This window comes from Macrotis lagotis, chromosome 5 (genome assembly GCF_037893015.1).
Source record: "Macrotis lagotis isolate mMagLag1 chromosome 5, bilby.v1.9.chrom.fasta, whole genome shotgun sequence".
Classification (NCBI taxonomy): Eukaryota; Metazoa; Chordata; class Mammalia; order Peramelemorphia; family Peramelidae; genus Macrotis; species Macrotis lagotis.
Genome location: NC_133662.1, coordinates 232,159,530 through 232,180,205, shown reverse-complemented (window position 1 = coordinate 232,180,205; position 20,676 = coordinate 232,159,530). Strand labels below are relative to the sequence as shown.

The 20,676-nt window shown below is 38.8% G+C and overlaps 2 protein-coding genes across 3 annotated transcripts; both read left to right on the top strand.

The window, feature by feature from the left end:
- The first annotated feature begins 513 nt into the window (after nt 1-513).
- LOC141490119 (C-C motif chemokine 4-like) lies at nt 514-2,175 on the top strand. Its single transcript, XM_074190380.1, has 3 exons — nt 514-670; nt 1,241-1,355; nt 1,777-2,175. Exons 1-3 carry the CDS (start codon nt 598-600, stop codon nt 1,949-1,951), a joined length of 363 nt encoding a protein of 120 aa, XP_074046481.1. The 5' UTR covers nt 514-597; the 3' UTR covers nt 1,952-2,175.
- A 7,713-nt stretch (nt 2,176-9,888) lies between these two features.
- Nucleotides 9,889-16,859, top strand: LOC141490118 (C-C motif chemokine 4-like). Of its 2 annotated transcripts, none has more exons than XM_074190379.1 (3): nt 9,889-9,970; nt 15,925-16,039; nt 16,462-16,859. In XM_074190379.1, exons 1-3 carry the CDS (start codon nt 9,898-9,900, stop codon nt 16,634-16,636), a joined length of 363 nt encoding a protein of 120 aa, XP_074046480.1. In that variant the 5' UTR covers nt 9,889-9,897; the 3' UTR covers nt 16,637-16,859. The 2 variants fall into 2 exon arrangements, with proteins under 2 accessions (XP_074046480.1, XP_074046479.1); XM_074190378.1 differs by lacking the exon at nt 9,889-9,970 and adding an exon at nt 15,202-15,349.
- The last annotated feature ends 3,817 nt before the right edge of the window (nt 16,860-20,676 follow it).

Below are 20,676 nucleotides of genomic sequence, written 5' to 3'. Positions count from 1 at the left end.
CAAATACCAAAGATTGTTCCTCTCTAGACTAGTGTCCTTGAGATGGAAATGGAAAGCTGCAGAGTCAGATCAGTTTCTCAATCTGCCTCTTGCTACCTGTGAGACCTTGAAAGAGTCATTCACCCTTTATGTGGCACCGTTTCCTTAATTGTAAAGGGAAGGGTTTGGGTTGGATGATTGCTAAACCCCTTCCACCTCTATATCTACAGTCTTAAGATATAGGCAGTTATGATATCAAAACAGTAGGAATGTTACCTCAAAAGTCCTTTCCAATCCATTATCAACCCAACTCTCCTTCCCACTTTGTTTTGCATCTATTTTGTCTGTCTCTGCTATTTCCAGTTCATTACTTCCCCCTTTGTATGTTATTACCCTATCATGCACACGTCTCTCTAACTTCTTTCCGATCTCCAATCCTTTTTCCCTTGACACTGCAATCTTACATTTCCTGGGCTTGCTTTTCTATCACTTTCTGTTCCTCTAGTTACTTCCACAAGCCCATATAAAGAGGCAGTTCAAGGATGAGACGGAGGCTCAGACCTCCAGAGTCTCTTAGCTTGTACTGTACTCCTCCAAGCCCTCTCTCCTCTTAGGATCATGAAGATCTCTACAGTTGCCTTCTCCATCCTCCTGGTCATGGTCTTCACCACTCTGGTTTCCTCTGCTGAAAGTAAGTGAGCCGTCCATTGCTGTCTGTGTCTGTGCCTAGGCTCTAGCACTAAGATGGACAGAGCCCTGAGAGAGGGTAATCTCAGTTAGATCATGAGGATCTGGAGAAGCTGTGTGTGGGTGAACAGCAAGGGAAGAATAGAGGTAGGTAGGTTGCCTTTGAAAGCATTCCCTTTAGAGTTACAGCTGGTTAATATAGAAGTTTAAGCCAGAACCAAGAGAGTAGAAAGGCTAATACACTGGGTTTTATTCTTACCAGATTCTGGTTCTACTCAGTCACTAGCTGTCCTTGTGACAAGTACTTTTCTCACATAATGGTAGAAGTTGGATGGGCTTATCTCTGGCATTCCAGTACCTCTTACTTTGATGGTTTCCCCCCTGATCTACTGTGGGAACAATGGGTTTGACTCTCCTCTATACATAGTGAGAATCATGTCATAGAAAGAACTAAGGGAGATTTGACACCTACTCTGTGTGAGATGGAAAATAGTTTCATGGGACATAGTTTGTAGCTAAGGAATATATAATATGAATATAGGAGCCTAATTCTATGCTTCCCTATTCTCTGCAGATGACTCTGCCCTTCCCATTTCCTGCTGTTTTGCCTATGTCAGTCAGCAGATCTCCAGAAAAGTCATCATAGATTATTATGAGACCAGCAGCATGTGCTCCCAACCAGCAGTGGTGTGAGTATTTACCTCCTCATTGTCTCTTGGGAATATAAAGAGAGAGGATGGAAAGAATAGGTCTTTCCCAACTTGGTAAAATGGCTAGATCAGGCAACTACGATGAAACCTGGCTACAGAGGAGTAGTCCTTTAACTCCTCAGGGTACAAGAGCTATTCTCACCTGAGGGACAGTATTAATCTGATGCAACAGGAGCTTTAGACCAGGAGAAAGGGTTTGAAAGAGACTCCTTATTGGGGAGATATCTAGAAAGGAAATGATTGACTCAAAAAGACCAAGGGAATTGTGTCAAACATGGGGAAGTCTGCAGGAAGTTGTTAATATTGTGTGTGGGGGTGGGTGAGGGGAAGTTGAAGAAATGCTCTTCTTCTCCAGGTAAAAACTCATTGGTTCCTCTTGTGCCCTCCTCTCTTTTCTCAGATTCCTGACCAAAGGGGGCCGTCAGATATGTGCCAACCCCAATGACAACTGGGTTCAGAATTATGTGAATTACCTGGAACTGACTGAGAGGTTCAGCGCTTTGGACAATGAATCCAAAAGAAAAATGATTCAAAACAAAAAAAACACTGCAGTTGAACAGATCTCCCAGGACTGAAGTCTTCCTGAGATTCACTTTCCCATTACAATTGCTTTTTTCAGTGAGAAAATTTATTAAGTAAATTATTCGGTAGCAACTTTGGGTATATATTGATTCCATTTGTACTTCTGGAGGACACCTGTGGCCCATAAGGATGAATTTATGCTCTTTGGAGTTCTGGGGCTACTTGTTGGATTCCTTGAGTATCTGATAATGAAAGACATCAGAATAAACATTTAAAAACCCCCTAACTTTACACCATGGTTTCTGTTTTCTCAAGGGAAAAGAGATTGAGAGATGGGTTCTACTATTTTTGTAGAAGATGGGTGCGGCATCATTAGACAACAGTGTTTCTGAAATAAAATCCCTAGATTCAGTGGATGGCCATCTCACTTTGAGGCATCAGGATGATAGGGAAGCAAGCTTCCAGAAATAGAGAGGCAATAGGGTCATTGTTGTGTAGCCTGAGCAGACCACACTCAGACTATTTTGGTCAGTTTGGGGAACTACAATTTATGCAGAACACTGGGATGTGGGGAAATGGCAAGAAGAGGCACCAAAGACTGACAGTGCCTAATCATAACATGATGAATTGAAGGAATTTGGGAGTTTAGTAAGGACAAGAGAAAAACAGGTGAGACATAATTTCTGTCTTTAAATATCAGAAAGTCTGTCCTTAAGAAGAGTATAGATTTATGCTCTTTGAATACCAAGGACAGAACCAGGAGCAATTGCTGGCAACTGTGAGGAGGCAAATTTAGTCCTGATATTAGGAAAACCTTCTTAACAATTATGGTCATCCAAAGTGGAATGGAGGACATCAAGACCACACTCAGACAATTTTGGTCAGTTTTGGGAACTAAGATTTATGCAGAACACTGGGAAGTGGGGAAATGGCAAGAAGAGGCAACAAAAGATTGAAAGTGCCTAGTCATAACATGATGGACATAATTTCTATATTTAAATATCAGAAAGTCTATCCTTAAGAAGAATATACATTTGTGCTCTTTGAAGACAGAAGCAGAAGCAATTTCTGGCAACTGTCAGGAGGCAAATTTAGTCCTGATGTAAGGAAAACTTTCATAAAACTTATGGTCATCCAAGGTAGAATAAAGGACCTCAAGCTTTGGAGGATTTCCCCTCCCTTGGAGATCTTTAAAGGGAGACTGGATGACCATCTAAAAAGAAAGGGATAGTAGGGATTGCTTTTAGTCACTTTATGGAGTAGATGATTATGATACTTTCCCAAACTCAATGTCTGTGATTCCATGATATTATTAGAATATTGATCAAAAATATTTATCTCATAGGAGTTATATCAAGGAACCATTATGGAAAATTTAGAAGAGAGAAAGAAAAACAAGAAAGATTTAATAAAAATGGGGACTTTCAACACATGTAAGGAGAAAAAATGCTTCCTTTGTAGTCAACATTCCAAAGTTAAAATTCTGGCTTCACTCCTTGCCTGACTGTTGTCAAGTAATATACCTAGTCCAAGCCTTTAGAAAAATTTAATGTATTTAGCCAGAATCTAAAAATCATGTTTTGATGAATGACAAACTTAAGGTAACCTTGTCAAATTGAATATTAAATCACAAGATTTTAAAACCTTTCCTAGTTCTAACACTTCTTACCTTCAGATAATTCTTATCCCCTATATGAATCCCATATTTTCATTGTGCCTTTATTTTTCTAAAATTTTTTTATGGATTAAGAAAATCCACCTTGGCCATATCTTAATTAAAGTAATGGTATCCTGCAGGATGATCTCCTTTTCTATTATTCCTTATTCCATTTCATCCTTTACTCAACTATTAAAGTGATCTTCCTAAACAATTCGTCTGACCATGTCAACCTCTACTTAATAAACTGCAGTGCTGCCCCATCATTTCCCTCATCAAATATAAAATTCTCTCTTTGAGTTTTGAAGTTCTCCACTGCCTGTCCTTTTCTTACCTACTGAGCTCTCTAACAATTTACTGTCCACCAAACTGTCTATCATCCTTTGTGTTCCTCCCAGAAGGCATTATGCTATGGTCCTATGGTCCTATACTCTGCCTTCTTCACTGATAGACCCAACTTGTCTCAATTGATTCCCTTTACCTTTCTTTGCCTCCACTCCCACCTTGTCCCTTTGGGTCCATCTGTTTATTAGAGCTAGGCCAACTCTCACAGGGAGATAGCACTTTTTTAGAGACAGGAAACTAAGGGATAGTGAATAAATAGAAAGCCTTGGACAAATGTCCATTATCTCATTGTGTTTCAGTTTTCTAATTAGTCTTATGGGCATGATGTTACTCACTAACAGCTTACCTCACAGGGTTGTAGGGATAACCATAAACTACTGTATGTATAAGCTTCTGAAATGCATCCAGTCCTCCTTGGCACTCCTACTTGGACTCTTTGAGGCTGTGGCTTTGTGATCTTGGGTAATTCATCTAAAGTTTCTTTCCTGGTTGTCCCTTAAGGTTGTCCTAAGTTTGATCTGATGGAAGAGAGGGCAGTAGAACAGACTTTTAGAACTGTACAGAACTACATTGTAGCAAAGACTGGGTATTATGCTTTGTAGTTTTATAATACTTCAGTACAAATTGTGGGTGGACAGTGTTACCATTCTTTCTACACTGTCTGCTGGGAAGACGAAATCCTGTGGGATATTTGAAAGGGATCAGGAAGGAAAATGTGTCCATATTGAATATCATGCTCTCTAAGGTAACCTCCAGCTTCAAATACTTGATTCTCTCATTCAGAACTCCAATTCCCCTTGAAATATGTTGAAAAAGTGTTATCAACCCCATTTGATGGATGAAGAAATTGAGATTATGAGATTATTTGATTTTCATGGGAAGCATCCAAGTTAGGGTTCATTGCTCTGGATTTTCAGTATCTACACTATTGTTCTATTTCAGTACCACCATATTGCCTATTCTACCAACCTGGGATGGAATAGTAACTACAGTCTTTGAGATGGATGGAATGCATTATTACCTCTGAGAACATGAGATACTCTTGACCATGACAGAAAAACATGGAGATGTTAGCACATACCTTTCTCTCCCTTCAAAATTTAAAATTATTTTTGGTTGGTGGCAAAGTGGATAGAGCACTGGCCCTGGAGTCAGGAGTACCTGAGTACAAATCTGGCCTCAGACACTTAATAATGACCTAGCTGTGTGGCCTTGGGCAAGCCACTTAACCCCATTTGCCTTGCAAAAACCTAAAAAAAATGTAAAATTATTTTTGCTAACACATTTTAAAATACCATTGATTCCTGAATATTTCTTATGCAGTGAGTTATCCCTTGCATCCAAACTATTTTAAAAAGAGACAATAAGTTCAGTAAAACTCACTAACACACTGACCATCTTTGGCACTTCATGCAATGTCCCACCTACACTTCTTTGGAACCACAACTGGTAACTCTAAATGTACACATATAATTTCTTGCTCAAAACTGAGTGAGAGAAACCATGAGAGGAACGACTGAGGTCAATGACCATAACCAAGTCAGTAATCCCCTCTACTACTTTCATTGGAATTCGACAGTCTTTTAGGTCACTACCATGTGCGAAGCATTGTGCCAGATTGTGAGGTGCTAGAGATAAAAATGAAACAACCTCTACCCAAATAGACTTTGTAGTCCAATGGAATATACCTTAATTGTTGGAAACTACATGAAACCGGAGAAGTAAATATTCACATAAATTTACAAAATCAATTTACAGTTATTCCAGGGGGTGGGGAGAGACAGCAACTCCTGGGGAACCAAGAATGTCTTCTTCGAAAAGACAGCAGTTGTGCAGAGCCTTGAACATAACGAGGATTGTAAGACATAGAGGGAAGGATTAAAGAGCCTTTTAGATATGAGGAACAGTCTTTTGAAAGGCCCAGAAGACAAATATGATATGGTGCAGGATATACTGGAGCTTCTTGAGCAGGTGGATGATGTGGTCAGACATAAACTTGAGGAATGTCAATTCGAATTCTGTCGAAGATGGATTGGGGAGATGAAAGCCTGGAGATGACAAGGGGCCAACAAAAAACTATTCCTAGAATCTATGTGAGAGATGAGGAAAACCTTGCCCAGAGTGATGTCCATTTAAGAGCAGAGAGGGGAACATACAACAGGTATCATGAATGGAAAAGTGAGAGAAGAGTTGAGGATGACTCTGAAATTTGAAAATTTTGAACCTGAAAAGATGAGGAAACTCTAAAGGTAAGTTGAATTGGAAAAGGAATGGAAGTTAAAAGGGAAGAAAATCAGTTCTGCTTGGAGAAGATTGAAATGAGTGCTAACTGGACTTCCAGGTCAAGAGATTCATCAGAAAGCTGGTGATGGGAAATGGAATTGAGGAAGGAGATAAAGGAATTTAAGGGATTAAAGAAGGAAAGTGAAAGTATTCGAAGGCTGAGGATGATGGCTTAAATTGTCCATGGAAACCCAGATTGCTGTGTCAATACGAAAGGCAGGATTTAAACCTCAGCTTCCCTCACTCAAATATATCACTTGATATACTATATCACACTTTATCTGTTGGAAGGGAAAAGGTCAAGAAATTAGTAAAATCTGGTCGAATTAGTCCTGTGAGGAGGATCCCCATTTCTAATTGAAATGCAAGAGAGAGAAAGATGATAATTTTTTTCCTCCCTTGGACATACATGTGTGTGTGTTTTTGAATGTGTGCTTGTGTGCGTGCATGCGTGTTTGTGTATGTGTGTGTGTGTGTGTGTGTGTGTGTGTGTGTGTGTGTGTGTTTTACTTCTCAGGTCAAGAGAATATAGTATTTCTATTTTTCATCTCTTTTTCTTCCTTTTCCCAGGTTTCAGATAGCCCAATTGTTCCTTCCTCTTGAGGTTTGACTAAGCTATTTTTGTGGGTTTCCTAGTTCACTGAACATTCAATTCTCTGTCTCTTTCTCTTTGTGGCTTCTGTCTATCTTGGTATTTCATCTTCCCATGGATCTTTCTACCTATGCCCATCTGAGTTGAGGCATCAGGACACTGAGGATGAATGTGGGAGAAAGATGTATGACTCTCAGAACAGGCAAAAAGACGAAAACCCACACCCAAAGAGAAATGTCAAGACCATATTAAGACAAGATGGTCTTCTACAGACTGAACCATTGGTCATTGAAGAATTACATCCAAACTTTTGTCATTTTATATCTCCCAGTTTCTTTTGTACAAAAAAATTTCCATGATTCTGACCTATTATACGTTATTCTTTTTTATTATGAAAATGAATAGATCAAAATTAAGAACATTTCAAAAGACAGAGAACAGAAAAAGAGGAGACAATATTCATCCGTGAAATTCTACTGAATAGTTTTTTAAATGCATATCAAGTATATACAAATAGACATGCTTTTCTTCTCTCCACCCATTTTTTATTGATGTTCATTCTTCCCTTCTCTTCCTGTCCCTTCTCTTCCCTTCATGTCCTTTCCTTTAGTTTCCATTTCTTTCATTTCATCTTCTATCAGTTGTCCCCCAAAAAACTCTGCTTATATATTAAATTGTATGTAATGAAACAAAAAAGAATTTCCCCAGAGCTGAAAATTTTGTGCCCTTGGTCAATCACCTCTGTACAGAAGAAGGGGAGTTTGCTTTATCTTTAATTTTCTGCTAGAATGGTTTGTCATGGCAGTGATCAGCATTCTTGAGTCATTTAAATTTGTTTCTATCTCCAATGCTTCAGTTAATACACCAGATCTTTTTCTTGGTTCCTGACCTCATTCGGAAATGGCAGGATATGACCGTAACAGCAAGGAGCTTAGCAAAACAGAGGAAATCATTAACTTGGGTCAGCATTCTGTATGTGACCAGTTCTACTGGGAAAGCAGAAAAGCATCTAAATAAAAATCTAGCTTCCATCAACATGTCATACCATGTACCGAAAGAAGTACCATGTGTCATGGTAGGAGTTGGAAATTGAGAAATGCATGCAGGAAATCCAAGTCTGGGGCAAAGGGTCAGGTTCACATCTCAGGTAAAATTTTGTTACAATTGGGCGGCTAGGTGGTGTAGTGGATAAAGCACCGGCCTTGGAGTCAGGAGTACCTGGGTTCGAATTCGGTTTCAGACACGTAATAATTTCCTAGCTGTGTGGCCTTGTTCAAGCCAGTTAACCCTATTTGCCTTGCAAAAATCTAAAAAAAAATTTGTTACAATGAAAAGAGGAGGGTACATGCAGAAAAGAGAACTGTGGGTAGTGGGATAATGAGGGGACTGAAGAGGGAAGCTGTGACCCTGAATTAGCAGTAATTAGATGAAAGAATTGCAAAACTAACTCAGAGAGTTATATTCATCATTGATTTGAAGAAAGCTTAACATAATCTTCATTCTGCTTTGACAACACAATTCCCTTGATTTTAAGAAGTCATTTTGAAGTTAGATTGACCCTTAGTTATCTAATTGAACACCATCATTTTGTAACTAAAGAAAAGGCCCAGAGAGAAGTGACCTGCTCATAATGATATTCAGGGGAAGATTCTTGATGTGATCTCAGGTTTGCAGACTTTCACCAGGGTTGCAGAAACTTTTTTCTGTCACAGTTCATTTGGACATTTATAATGTCATTAGCCTCCTATATTAGGTCAAACATTTCATTAATTCACCTTAAACCTGCAAGATTTACTGAATTTTTTGTCCCACCTGCAGTTGCCATGGCAACTCCAGGCCAAAGACTTCCAGGGTCTTATACTAATGCAGCTTGGATATTCCCTGCCCCATTCTAAGCTTTCACAGAAAGGTTATATCTGAAAGGAATTGCAAGAAAACTGAAGGGTGTGCCTGTACTATGCTTCTAGTCCTGAACCCTTTAAAGAGAAACAATACATTCTTACATGTTGTTTTATCTTCTTTACATCTTGTTTTTCTTACATCTTGTTTTATCTTCTTTAACATGAATTTCATTCCATTGGATTAAAAAATGTTGTGATGGCTGTGAAGTAAAAAGAAAATTCTCATAATTCTAGTGATTGTTTCATATCTACACTCCTCCCCAGAGTTTCATGTTCCCTCTTTTCCCATAAGCATCTGCCCCATTATTTTGTGAAAACCAGTTTGCAATCAGAAGACCTAAGAAATCCTGAATTTGCTACTTCCTTTGTGATAAAGATCAGTTTCAAATCTTTTGTATCTGTAATGTGTAACTCTAAGTTGTTAAAATCTTCATATAAGCAAGAATATATAAAGATAGACAAAAACCAGGTGTCCACATTCCAAGACCACCATTTGCACAAAAATTATCAATGAGTGTCTTTGAAGGACCATAGAGGGTTCTTTCTTCTGGATGATTATCTGTGAATATAAAGATATGAAGGGAATAGACCTGGAGCCGTATCCAGGTACACTTTGGACTACCAGTGTGACTGTGGACAAGTCACTCCTCATTGGACCACAGTTTCTTTATCTGGAATCTGATTGTTGTATTAGATCACATAGTGCCTTTTTAGTGCTAAATCTACAATGCTAAGACCTAAGTAGTTATGATATCAAAGCAGTATGAAAGAGTTAATGAATATTCTTTCATATGGTCAGCAATGGTCAACACAAATCTCCTTCCAATTTAATCTTGTATATGTTTTGTCTGTTTCAGCTTCTAGCTCAACTCCATCACTTCCCTTTTAGATCCCTGGTCACAGTATTACATACATATTTCTCTTTCGAGCTTTTTCTTTTATCTCCTCCCTTCCCTGCATGATGAAAATACACTAGGGAGAAAAAGCTTACTCCTTCTTCCTTACTCCAAAATCATCTTTAATTTCTTGATCTAACTTTGAGTTTTTACAGTCTCTGATTACATCACCTCTTAACCAGAATTTTCACTCCTTTTAATTTACTTCTTTTTACCCTGTTACTTCCAGAAACCAGTATAAAAAGAGAGGCGAAGTGTGAGAAGAAGGCACAGATCTTCAGAGGCTCTTACCTTCTGTTCTCAAGCCCTCTCTCCTCTCAGCATCATGAAGGTCTCCTTGCCTGCCTTCTCCATCCTCATGGTCATGGCCTTCAGTTCTCTGGCATCCTCTGAATCAGGTAAGTGAACTTTTTGACCTCTTCTTTCACCAAATGGATCTGCTGAGTGTGGTGGGCAGGGAAGTAAAAAGTAGGGAAAAAGGGGAAGGTGAAGAACTGTGGAACAGAGAGGATGTCTATAATTTTGGATTTTAAGATATTAACAAGCTCTTGGTAGCATATGCTGGTTAAATGTTAGAGATGTAAGAAGGGTGGAAAGTTAAATGGAACTGAATTATGTGTCTAGCTCTACTCTCATTCTGGTTTTGCTGTTAAGCTCCCTGGGATCGACCACAAATGCCTTCCTTGACAAAGGGCAGGAGTGGGATGGGCAGATCTCTAGCATACTTTCTAGTTTCCACACTTTGGTTATCCTCAAAATGAAACAGCAGGACTGATCCTCCTCCAGACACAATGAGAATCACACCTGATATGGGAGAGAAGCAGAATAAGGGAGATGTTAAGGATTACATCTTAGTGCAGACTGTGTCCCCTGGGATGGATAAAGAATGTAAAATATGAACCTTAAATAATCTCATGTTTCTTCTTTCTTCCTAGTGACCTTTGACTCTCCCACATACTGCTGCTTCTCCTATGTCTCACAACCAATTCCCAGAGAAAATGTGATAAAATTTGAAATAACCAGCAGCCAATGTTCCCAACCAGCTGTGTTGTGAGTATTTATCCATTGAATCTCTTGAGGGGACACAGGAAGAGAAAATGGCAAATGGAAATGAGGACATTGGGCAACTTGTTCAAATATATAAATTAGGTCACTCAGGGAAAAGCCTGATTACAAGAGAAAGAAGTTCCAAAAATAGTCCCTGGGCAAGGTTGGGGTCTTCATGGAGCCAGGTGGGAACTATTCATCCAAAAGGGGGGAGGGAGAAACAGATGCAACAGGAATCTTATGCCAAGATGCCATTCCTGAGAGACTCCCCATTGGACAGACCTCTAGAGCCACCCTGAATGACTAAGAAGGGCTTGAGAGATGTTACTAGAAGTAAGGATAGTTCCTTAAAGCACTTTAGAGATTTCCAGGAAGTTGTCAGTGCCATCTCCTCTGTTCATGATTTCTCAACTCTCTTCCTCTCCCTCCTCTGATTCCGGAAGAAAGACAACAGTATATTTTGTGCCAACCCCTGGGATTCCTGTGTTCAGTGCTGTCTGAAAGAACTGGAGTCATATTGAAGTGCCTTTGGGCCTTGGAAACTGAAACTTAAAGGGAAATGATCAAGTTGGGAAATTCTATAGTCAGATACAATCTTCCGCAACTTTAGCCTTTCTGAGATTCTCTCCCACAATAGAATTCATTATTTTCTGTGAAATTTAATTTAGCTAAATAATTTGGTGACCACGTCGGGTATTTTTCTAACTATTTGCATTTTCTGTAAATCAACTGTACCCCAGCCTTTTTAAACCTGATATCCCTTCCTTAGAGTTTTTTGAGTCCCTTTCTGAATTCCATAGTCTTCTGTAGTGCAAAGATTTCAGAATAAAATATTTGAAAGTTGTGTCTTTGTACTGTGGCTTCAATGATCTTTGGATGTTAGGGCTTCAGGAGAGGAAGTTCTGATCTTATTAGATGGGTGGCAACAAAGGTTCTGTAAAGAGATCTCTGGATTCAATGACTCACTTTGAATCAGCAGGATGATTATGAAAATCCCACCCTCTGTTTTGATGAGAAAGACCCGTCCAGGAATAAAGAATTATATTGCTACTATTCTTCTTTGATGAGACCACAACCAAAGTTTTATGGTCAATCTAGGGATCCATAATTTAAGGAGAACTTTGGGAAGCTGGTGATTGTTTAGAGGAAGACAAGAGAAGATATGAAGTGCCAGAAGGTCAATGGGGAGAAGAGAATAGTCACAATAGTCTCGATTTTTCTTTTTAAGAACTGGAAAGTCTGTTCTTGGGAAGCATTGAAATTGGTGCTCTCTAAGTGACCAGGGATAGAAGAAAGGGCAAGGGAAGGAATTTGTGAGGACCTAAATTTGAGACTGACATTAGAAAAATTTTCTCCATAATTATAGCCATTCAGATGGGAATGAATTACATCAAGTTGTTGGGGAACCCTCCTCCCATGGAGGTCCTTAATCAGTGATTAACTGACCACTCATAAATAATATGATAGTGTAGATTTTTTCAATATCCTTCTGTGAGTAAATAACTAGTCTGAAGGAAAAGGATATAAAAAATCTCTCTGATGAAAATAATTACTTCAAATGTAGAATGGAGCAAAGGGAAGTTGATGACTTTGTGTGAAATCAAGAAAATTTAAAACGAATCCAAAAAAAGATAACGTAGACAAAAATATGAAATATACTATTTGAAAAACAACTGACTTGGAAAACAGATGCAGGAGAGATTATTTAAGAATTATTTGGCTTCATCCACCCTTTCTGGATAGTGCTTTGGACCTAGCCCAAAGGGCAACAAAAATGTGCTTACCCTTTGATCCCGCAATAGCACTACTAGGTCTATACTCTGAAGAGATGATGAACTCCCAAGTCAAGGAAAAAATCTCAGAAGTAGCCAGAAAGAGACAGTTCAGATATCATGAAACTATAGTCATGATAACAAAGGATTTAGTGGAATCCACATTAAAGGCTTGTGCTGCTTTGGGATATTATATTCCAGAAGGCAAAAGAACTTGGATTTCAATTGAGAATCAACTACCCAGCACAACTGAACATATTCTTTCAGGGAAAAAGATAGATAGTCAATGAAATAGGGGACTTTCAGCCATTCCTGTTGAAATGATCAGAATTGAACAGAATGTTTATTCTTCAAATAGAGGACTCAGGTGAAGTACAGAGCAGGTGTATAGAAAGGGCAAATAATCAGAGATTTGCTGATGTTGAACTGCTTGTATTCCTGCATGGGAAGACGATACTGACCATTCATATCTACCTTCTTATTTAATAAGGGACTTAGAAGGAGCATATACAGACAAGGCCAGGAGGAAGCTGAATATGAAGAAATAAAGTATTACAATGTTGGAATTATTGGGAGAGAAATGAATATATTGGAAGAAAGGGAAAGGAGAGGTTGAACTGACTAAATTATTTCACATTAAAGAGGTAAGAAATAGCTTTTGCAATGGAGTGGAAGGAGGGAATGATGAGGAGTAATGAGTGAACCTTCAGTGACTCAGAGAGGAAATAATATCTACATTTAAAATGATATAGAAACTTATCTTACCCTAGAGTGAAAAGGGAGAGTAAAGAGATAGGAGAAAGGGAAGGGGAGGGAGAGTGTATGTGATAGAGGAGAGAGGGAAGATCATGGGAAAGTGTTGTCAGATACAACTTTCTGGGTGAAAGGAGAGAGAATAGAATTAAATGGGGGTATGGAGGAATAGGATGGAGGGAAATACAGCTAGCAATAGCAACAATGGGAAAAAACATTGAAGCAATCTTTCTGATGGACTTATGATAAAGATTGCAATCCATTCCAAAGATTGAGGTAAAGATATCTGAATAGACTCTGCCATTTATTTTTCTTGAGATTTCTCTATCATTGTGGTGGGGAAGGGGGATTAGCTTTACTTTTACAATAAGATTATTATAAAAATGATTGGTAAAATAATCATTGTATGTATTTGGAAAAACAAACAAAATATTTACAAAGATAAATAAAATAAAGAAGTCTCCATAGGTATATGGGTTATGTTGGAATGGTAACCATACTAGAGATCTAGAGTCCAAAGACAGGAGCCTTAAAGCAACATTGTCATGTTGGGATAGGGGTTAAGGAACACAGATGAAACCATTCCAAAAAAAGAGGAAAAGGACAACATCAGCTTAAACAAAAACCTGTCCAACAGGGAGCAACTGACAAAGCAGAGCCACCTTGTGTGTAACAACAAAGAAGGGAGTCAAAATGAACTTAGACTTATTCATAAGGAGAATGCAACGTCAATGAAGAAATTGAGTTCTACAGGATTAGATTTAGAAAAAAACATAAATAGCCCAAGAAAAGGACTTTTGCTACTTGCTAGTTTTAAACCTGATCAAATCAATTAATAACAATAAATACTGTCTGAATAATAAAATATTATTTCTCATCTTCTTTTTAAAAAATAAATGAGATTATAATGATGTCAATAAATGTGTTATTTCTCCTTGAGGGTAGAGTCTGTATATGGTTTTTTTCCTTCAAATCACCAAAAGCTAGCATAATTACTCTCATTTTTTTGCTTCTGTTTGCAATCTGTGATTTCATTCATTTGGAAACTAGAGACTGGCCTGGCAATAGTGTGAAGTATAGGGTCACATAGAAAGAAATTTTCATAGACAGGACCAGAACCCAAGTTGTCTTCTCTCAAGTCTCAATTTTTTAATGAATGGAATAATCATAATAATGCCAACCCTATCTACCTGAAATGGGTGACATCATAGATACAATTTGAAGCCACCTAAAAGTTCCATGTCCTCATGGTGTTTACCTTTTAATGAGGATAGATCTATATTATGCATACCATGGATTAGTTGTGAGGCTTAAATGCAACTATATTTTTAAGAACTTTGCAAACTGTAACATAAATGCCATTTAATATTATTAACCATAGATGTTAAGTTCCTTTGGAAACTTAAAGTGCTCTATACTGTTATTACCTTTGGATAAGAAGGCAGACACAAAAATGAAGCTAAGTACAGGACTCATCATTGCCTGTTCCCTCCAACTGCTGCCACTTGCACCAACCACTTCCATGGGAGCCATGCAAATACCAAAGATTGTTCCTCTCTAGACTTGTGTCCTTGAGATGGAAATGGAAAGCTGCAGAGTCAGATCAGTTTCTCAATCTGCCTCTTGCTACCTGTGAGACCTTGAAAGAGTCATTCACCCTTTATGTGGCACCGTTTCCTTAATTGTAAAGGGAAGGGTTTGGGTTGGATGATTGCTAAACCCCTTCCACCTCTATATCTACAGTCTTAAGATATAGGCAGTTATGATATCAAAACAGTAGGAATGTTACCTCAAAAGTCCTTTCCAATCCATTATCAACCCAACTCTCCTTCCCACTTTGTTTTGCATCTATTTTGTCTGTCTCTGCTATTTCCAGTTCATTACTTCCCCCTTAGTATGTTATTACTCTATCATGTACACGTCTCTTCTAACTTCTTTCTCCTCTCCCATCCTTTTTCCCTTGACACCGCAATCTTACATTTCCTGGGCTTGCTTTTCTTTCCCTTTCTGTTCCTCTAGTTACTTCCAAAAGCCCATATGAAGAGGCAGTTCAAGGATGAGACAGAGGCTCAGACCTCCAGAGACTCTTAGCTTGTACTCTGCTCCTCCAAGCCCTCTCTCCTCTTAGGATCATGGAGATCTATACAGTTGTCTTCTCCATCCTCCTGGTCATGGTCTTCACCACTCTGGTTTCCTCTGCTGAAAGTAAGTGAGCCGTCCGTTGCCGTCTGTGTCTGTGCCTAGGCTCTAGCACTAAGATGGACAGAGCCCTGAGAGAGGGTAATCTCAGTTAGATCATGAGGATCTGGAGAAGCTGTGTGTGGGTGAACAGCAAGGGAAGAATAGAGGTAGGTAGGTTGCCTTTGAAAGCATTCCCTTTAGAGTTACTGCTGGTTAATATAGAAGTTTAAGGCAGAACCAACAGATTAGAAAGGCCACTAGGCTGGCTTTTAGTCTTTCCAGATTCTGGTTCTACTCAGTCACTAGCTGTCCTTGTGACAAGTACTTTTCCCACATAATGGTAGAAGTTGGATGGACTTATCTCTGGCATTCCAGTACCTCTTACTTTGATGTTTTCTCCCCTGATCTACTGTGGGAACAGCAGGTCTGACTCTCTTCTATACATAGTGAGAATCATGTCATAGAAAGAACTAGGGTAAGGAAGATTTGACATCTAATCTATGTGTGATGGAAAACAGTTTCATGGGACACAGTTTGTAGCTAAGGACTGTATAATATGAATATAGGACCCTAATTCTATGCTTCCCTATTCTCTGCAGTCGATTCTTACCCTCCCATTTCCTGCTGTTTTGCCTATGTCAGTCAGCAGATCTCCAGAAAAGTCATCATAGATTATTATGAGACCAGCAGCATGTGCTTCCAACCAGCTGTGGTGTGAGTATTTACCTCCTCATTGTCTCTTGGGAATATAAAGAGAGAGGATGGAAAGAATACGTCTTTCTCAACTTGGTGAAATGGCTAGATCAGGCAACTAAGATGAAACCTGGCTACAGAGGAGTAGTCCTTTAACTCCTCAGGGTACAAGAGCTATTCTCACCTGAGGGACAGTATTAATCTGATGCAACAGGAGCTTTAGACCAGGAGAAAGGGTTTGAAAGAGACTCCTTATTGGGGAGATATCTAGAAAGGAAATGATTGACTCAAAAAGACCAAGGGAATTGTGTCAAACATGGGGAAGTCTGCAGGAAGTTGTTAATATTGTGTGTGGGGGTGGGTGAGGGGAAGATGGAGAAATGCTCTTCTTCTCCGGGTAGAAAACTCATTGGTCCCTCTTGTGCCCTCCTCTCTTTTCTCAGATTCCTGACCAAAAGTGGCCATCAGATATGTGCCAACCCCAATGACAACTGGGTTCAGAATTATGTGAATTACCTGGAACTGACTGAGAGGTTCAGTGCTTTGGACAATGAACCCAAAAGAAAAATGATTCAAAACAAAAAACACTCTGTAGTCGAACAGATCTCCCAGGACTGAAGTCTTCCTGAGATTCACTTTTCCATTACAATTGCTTTTTTCCAGTGGGAAAATTTATTAAGTATATTGTTCAGTAGCAACTTTGGGTATATATTGGTTCCATTTGTACTTCTGGAGGACACCTGTAGCCCATAAGGATGAATTTGTGCTCTTTGGAGTTCTGGGGTTACTTGTTGGATTCCTTGAGTATCTGATAATGAAAGACATCAGAATAAACATTTAAAACCCCCTAACTTTTCACCATGTTTCTATTTTCTCAAGGGAAAAGAGATTGAGAGATGGGTTCTACTATTTTTATAGAAGATGGGTGTGGCATCATTAGACAACAGTGTTTCTGAAATAAAATCCCTAGATTCAGTGGATGGCCATCTCAATTTGAGCCAGCAGGATGATAGGGAAGCAAGCTTCCAGAAATAGAGAGGCAATAGGGTAATTGTTGTGTAGATTGGGCAGACCACACTCAAACTATTTTGGTCAGTTTTGGGAGCTACAATTTATGCAGAACAGTGGGAAGTGGGGAAATGGCAAGAAGAGGCAACAAAAGATTGAAAGTGCCTAATCATAACATGATGAATTGAAGGAACTTGGGAGTTTAGTAAGAACAAGAGAAACACAGGTGAGACATAATTTCTGTCTTTAAATATCAGAAAGTCTATCCTTAAGAATAGTATAGATTTATGCTCTTTGAATACCAAGGACAGAACCAGGAGCAAGTGCTGGCAACTGTGAGGAGGCAAATTTAGTCCTGATATTAGGAAAACCTTCTTAACAATTATGGTCATCCAAAGTGGAATGGAGGACATCAAGACCACACTCAGACAATTTTGGTCAGTTTGGGAACTACGATTTATGCAGAACACTGTGAAGTGGGGAAATGGCCAGAAGAGGCAACAAAGATTGAAAGTGCCTAGTCATAACAAAGTGCCTAGTCATAACATGATGGACATAATTTCTGTATTTAAATATCAGAAAGTCTATCCTTAAGAAGAATATATATTTGTGCTCTTTGAAGACAGAACCAGGAGCAATTGCTGGCAATTGTGAGGAGGCAAATTTAGTCCTGATGTTAGGAAAACTTTCATAAAACTTATGGTCATCCAAAGTAGAATAAAGGACCTCAAGCTTTGGAGGATTTCTCCTCCCTTGGAGATCTTTAAAGGGAGACTGGATGACCATCTAAAAAGAAAGGGATAGTAGGGTTTGCTTTTAGTCACTTTATGGAGTAGATGATTATGATACTTTCCCAAACTCAATGTCTGCGATTCTATGATATTATTGGAATATTGACCAAAAATATTTATCTCATAGGAGTTATATCAAGGAACCATTAGGGAAAATATAGAAGAGAGAAAGAAAAACAAGAAAGATTTAATAAAAATGGGGGACTATTTCAACACATGTAAGGAGAGAAAATGCTTCCTTTGTAGTCAACGTTCCAAAGTTAAAATTCTGGCTTCACTCCTTGCCTGACTGTTGTCAAGTCATATATCTAGGCCGAGCCTTTAGAAAAATTTCATGTATTTAGCCAGAATCTAAAAATCATGTTTTGATGAATGACAGACTTAAGGTAACCTCATCTAATTGAATATCAAATCACAAGATTTTATATCCTTTCCTAGTTCTAACACTTCTTACCTTCAGATACTTCTTATCCCCTATATGAATCCCATATTTTCACTGTGCCTATATTTTTCTAAAATTCTATTATGGATTAAGAAAATCCATCTTGGCCATATTTTAATTAAAGTAATGATATCTTTCAGGATGATCTCCTTTTTCTCCTATTCCTTATTCCATTTCATCTTTTACTCAACTATTAAAGTGATCTTCCTAAACAAGTGGTCTCACCATGTCAACCTCTACTCAATAAACTCCAGTGCTGCCTCATCACTTCCCTCATGAAATATAAAATTTTCTCTTTGACTTCTGAGGCTCTCCACTGCCTGTCTTTTTTTTTACCTACTGAGCTCTCTAATAATTTACTGCCCACCAAACCGTCTATCGTCCTTTCTGTTCCTCCCAGGAGGCATTATGCTATGGTCCTCTAGTCCTATGCTCTGTCTTCTTCACTGATAGACCCAACTTGTCTCAATTGATTCCCTTTACCTTTCTTTGCCTCCTCTCCCACCTTGTCCCTTTGGGTCCATCTGTTTATTAGAGCTAGGCCAACTCTCACAAGGAGATAGCACTTTTTAGAGACAGGAAACTAAGGGATAGTGAATAAATAGAAAGCCTTGGACAAAGGTCCATTATCTCATTGTGTTTCAGTTTTCTAATTAGTCTTATGGGCATGATGTTACTCACTAACAGCTTACCTCACAGGGTTGTAGGGATAACCATAACCTACTGTATGTATAAGCTTCTGAAATGCATCCAGTCCTCCTTGGCACTCCTACTTGGACTCTTTGAGGCTGTGGCTTTGTGATCTTGGGTAATTCATCTAAAGTTCTTTCCTGGTTGTCCCTTAAGGTTGCCCTAAGGTTAATCTGATGGAAGAGGGGCAGTAGAACAGACTTTTAGAACTGTACAGAACTACTTTGCAGCAAAGACTGGGTATTATGCTTTGTAATTTTATAATACTGAAGTACAAATTGTGGGTGGACAGTGTTGCTGTTCTTTCTACACTGTCTGCTGGGAAGACGAAATCCTGTGGGATATTTGAAAGGGATCAGGAAGGAAAATGTGTCCATATTGAATATCATGCTTTCTAAGGTAACTTCCAGATTCAAATACTTGATTCTCTCATTCAGAACTCCAATTCCCCTTGAAATATGTTGAAAAAGTGTTATCAACCCCATTTGATGGATGAAGAAATTGAGATTATGAGATTATTTGATTTTCATGGGAAGCATCCAAGTTAGGGTTCATTGCTCTGGATTTTCAGTATCTACACTATTGTTCTATTTCAGTACCACCATATTGCCTATTCTACCAACCTGGGATGGAATAGTTACTACAGTGTTTGAGATGGATGGAAGCATTATTACCTCTGAGAACATGAAATACTCTTGACCATGAAAGAAAAACATGGAGATGTTAGCAGAAACCTTTCTCTCCCTTCAAAATTTAAAATTATTTTTGCTAGGTGACACAGTGGATAGAGCACCGGCCCTGGAGTCAGGATTACCTGAGTTCAAATCTGGCCTCAGACACTTAATAATTACCGAGCTGTGTGGCCTTGGGCAAGCCACTTATCCCCCTTTGCCTTGCAAAAACCTAAAAAAAATTTAAAATTATTTTTGCTAACACATTTTAAAATATCATTGATTTCTGAATATTTTTTTATGCAGTGAGTTATCCCTTGCAACCGAAGTATTTTAAAAAGGGACAATAAGTTCAGTAAAACTCATTAACACAGTGACCATCTTTGGCACTTCATGCAATGTCCCACCTACACTTCTTTGGAGCCACAACTAAATGTACACATGTAGTTTCTTGCTCAAAACTGAGTGAGAGAAACCATGAGAGGAACCACTGAGGTCAATGACCATAACCAAGTCAGTAATCCCCTCTACTACCTTCATTGGAATTCGACAGTCTTTTAGGTCACTACCATGTGCTAAGCATTGTGCCAGATTGTGAGGTCCTAGAGATAAAAATGAAACAACCTCTACCCAAATAGACTTTGTAGTCCAATGGAATATACCTTAATTGTTGGAAACTACATGAAACCAGAGAAGTAAATATTCACATAAATTTACCAAATCAATTTACAGTTATTCCAGGGGGTGGGGAGAGGCAGCAACTCCTGGGGAACCAAGAATGTCTTCTTTGAAAAGACAGCAGTTGTGCAGAGCCTTGAACATAATGAGGATTGTAAGACATAGAGGGAAGGAAAAATAGCCTTCTAAATATGAGGAACAGTCTTTTGAAAGGCCCAGAAGACAAATATTATATGGTACAGGATATACGGGAGCTTCTTGAGCCGGTGGATGATGTGGTCAGACATAATCTTGAGGAATATCAATTCCAATTCTGTGGAAAATGGATTGGGGAGATGAAAACCTGGAGTTGACAAGGGGCCAACAAAAAACTATTCC

Bases quoted from the DNA above. Each gene is read 5' to 3' on its own strand.
- LOC141490119 (XM_074190380.1), top strand. From the start codon at position 598: ATGAAGATCTCTACAGTTGCCTTCTCCATCCTCCTGGTCATGGTCTTC. The intron at 671-1,240 runs GTAAGTGAGCCG...TATTCTCTGCAG, and splicing joins TCTGGTTTCCTCTGCTGAAA to ATGACTCTGCCCTTCCCATT. The intron at 1,356-1,776 runs GTGAGTATTTAC...CTCTTTTCTCAG, and splicing joins TGCTCCCAACCAGCAGTGGT to ATTCCTGACCAAAGGGGGCC.
- LOC141490118 (XM_074190379.1), top strand. From the start codon at position 9,898: ATGAAGGTCTCCTTGCCTGCCTTCTCCATCCTCATGGTCATGGCCTTC. The intron at 9,971-15,924 runs GTAAGTGAACTT...TATTCTCTGCAG, and splicing joins TCTGGCATCCTCTGAATCAG to TCGATTCTTACCCTCCCATT. The intron at 16,040-16,461 runs GTGAGTATTTAC...CTCTTTTCTCAG, and splicing joins TGCTTCCAACCAGCTGTGGT to ATTCCTGACCAAAAGTGGCC.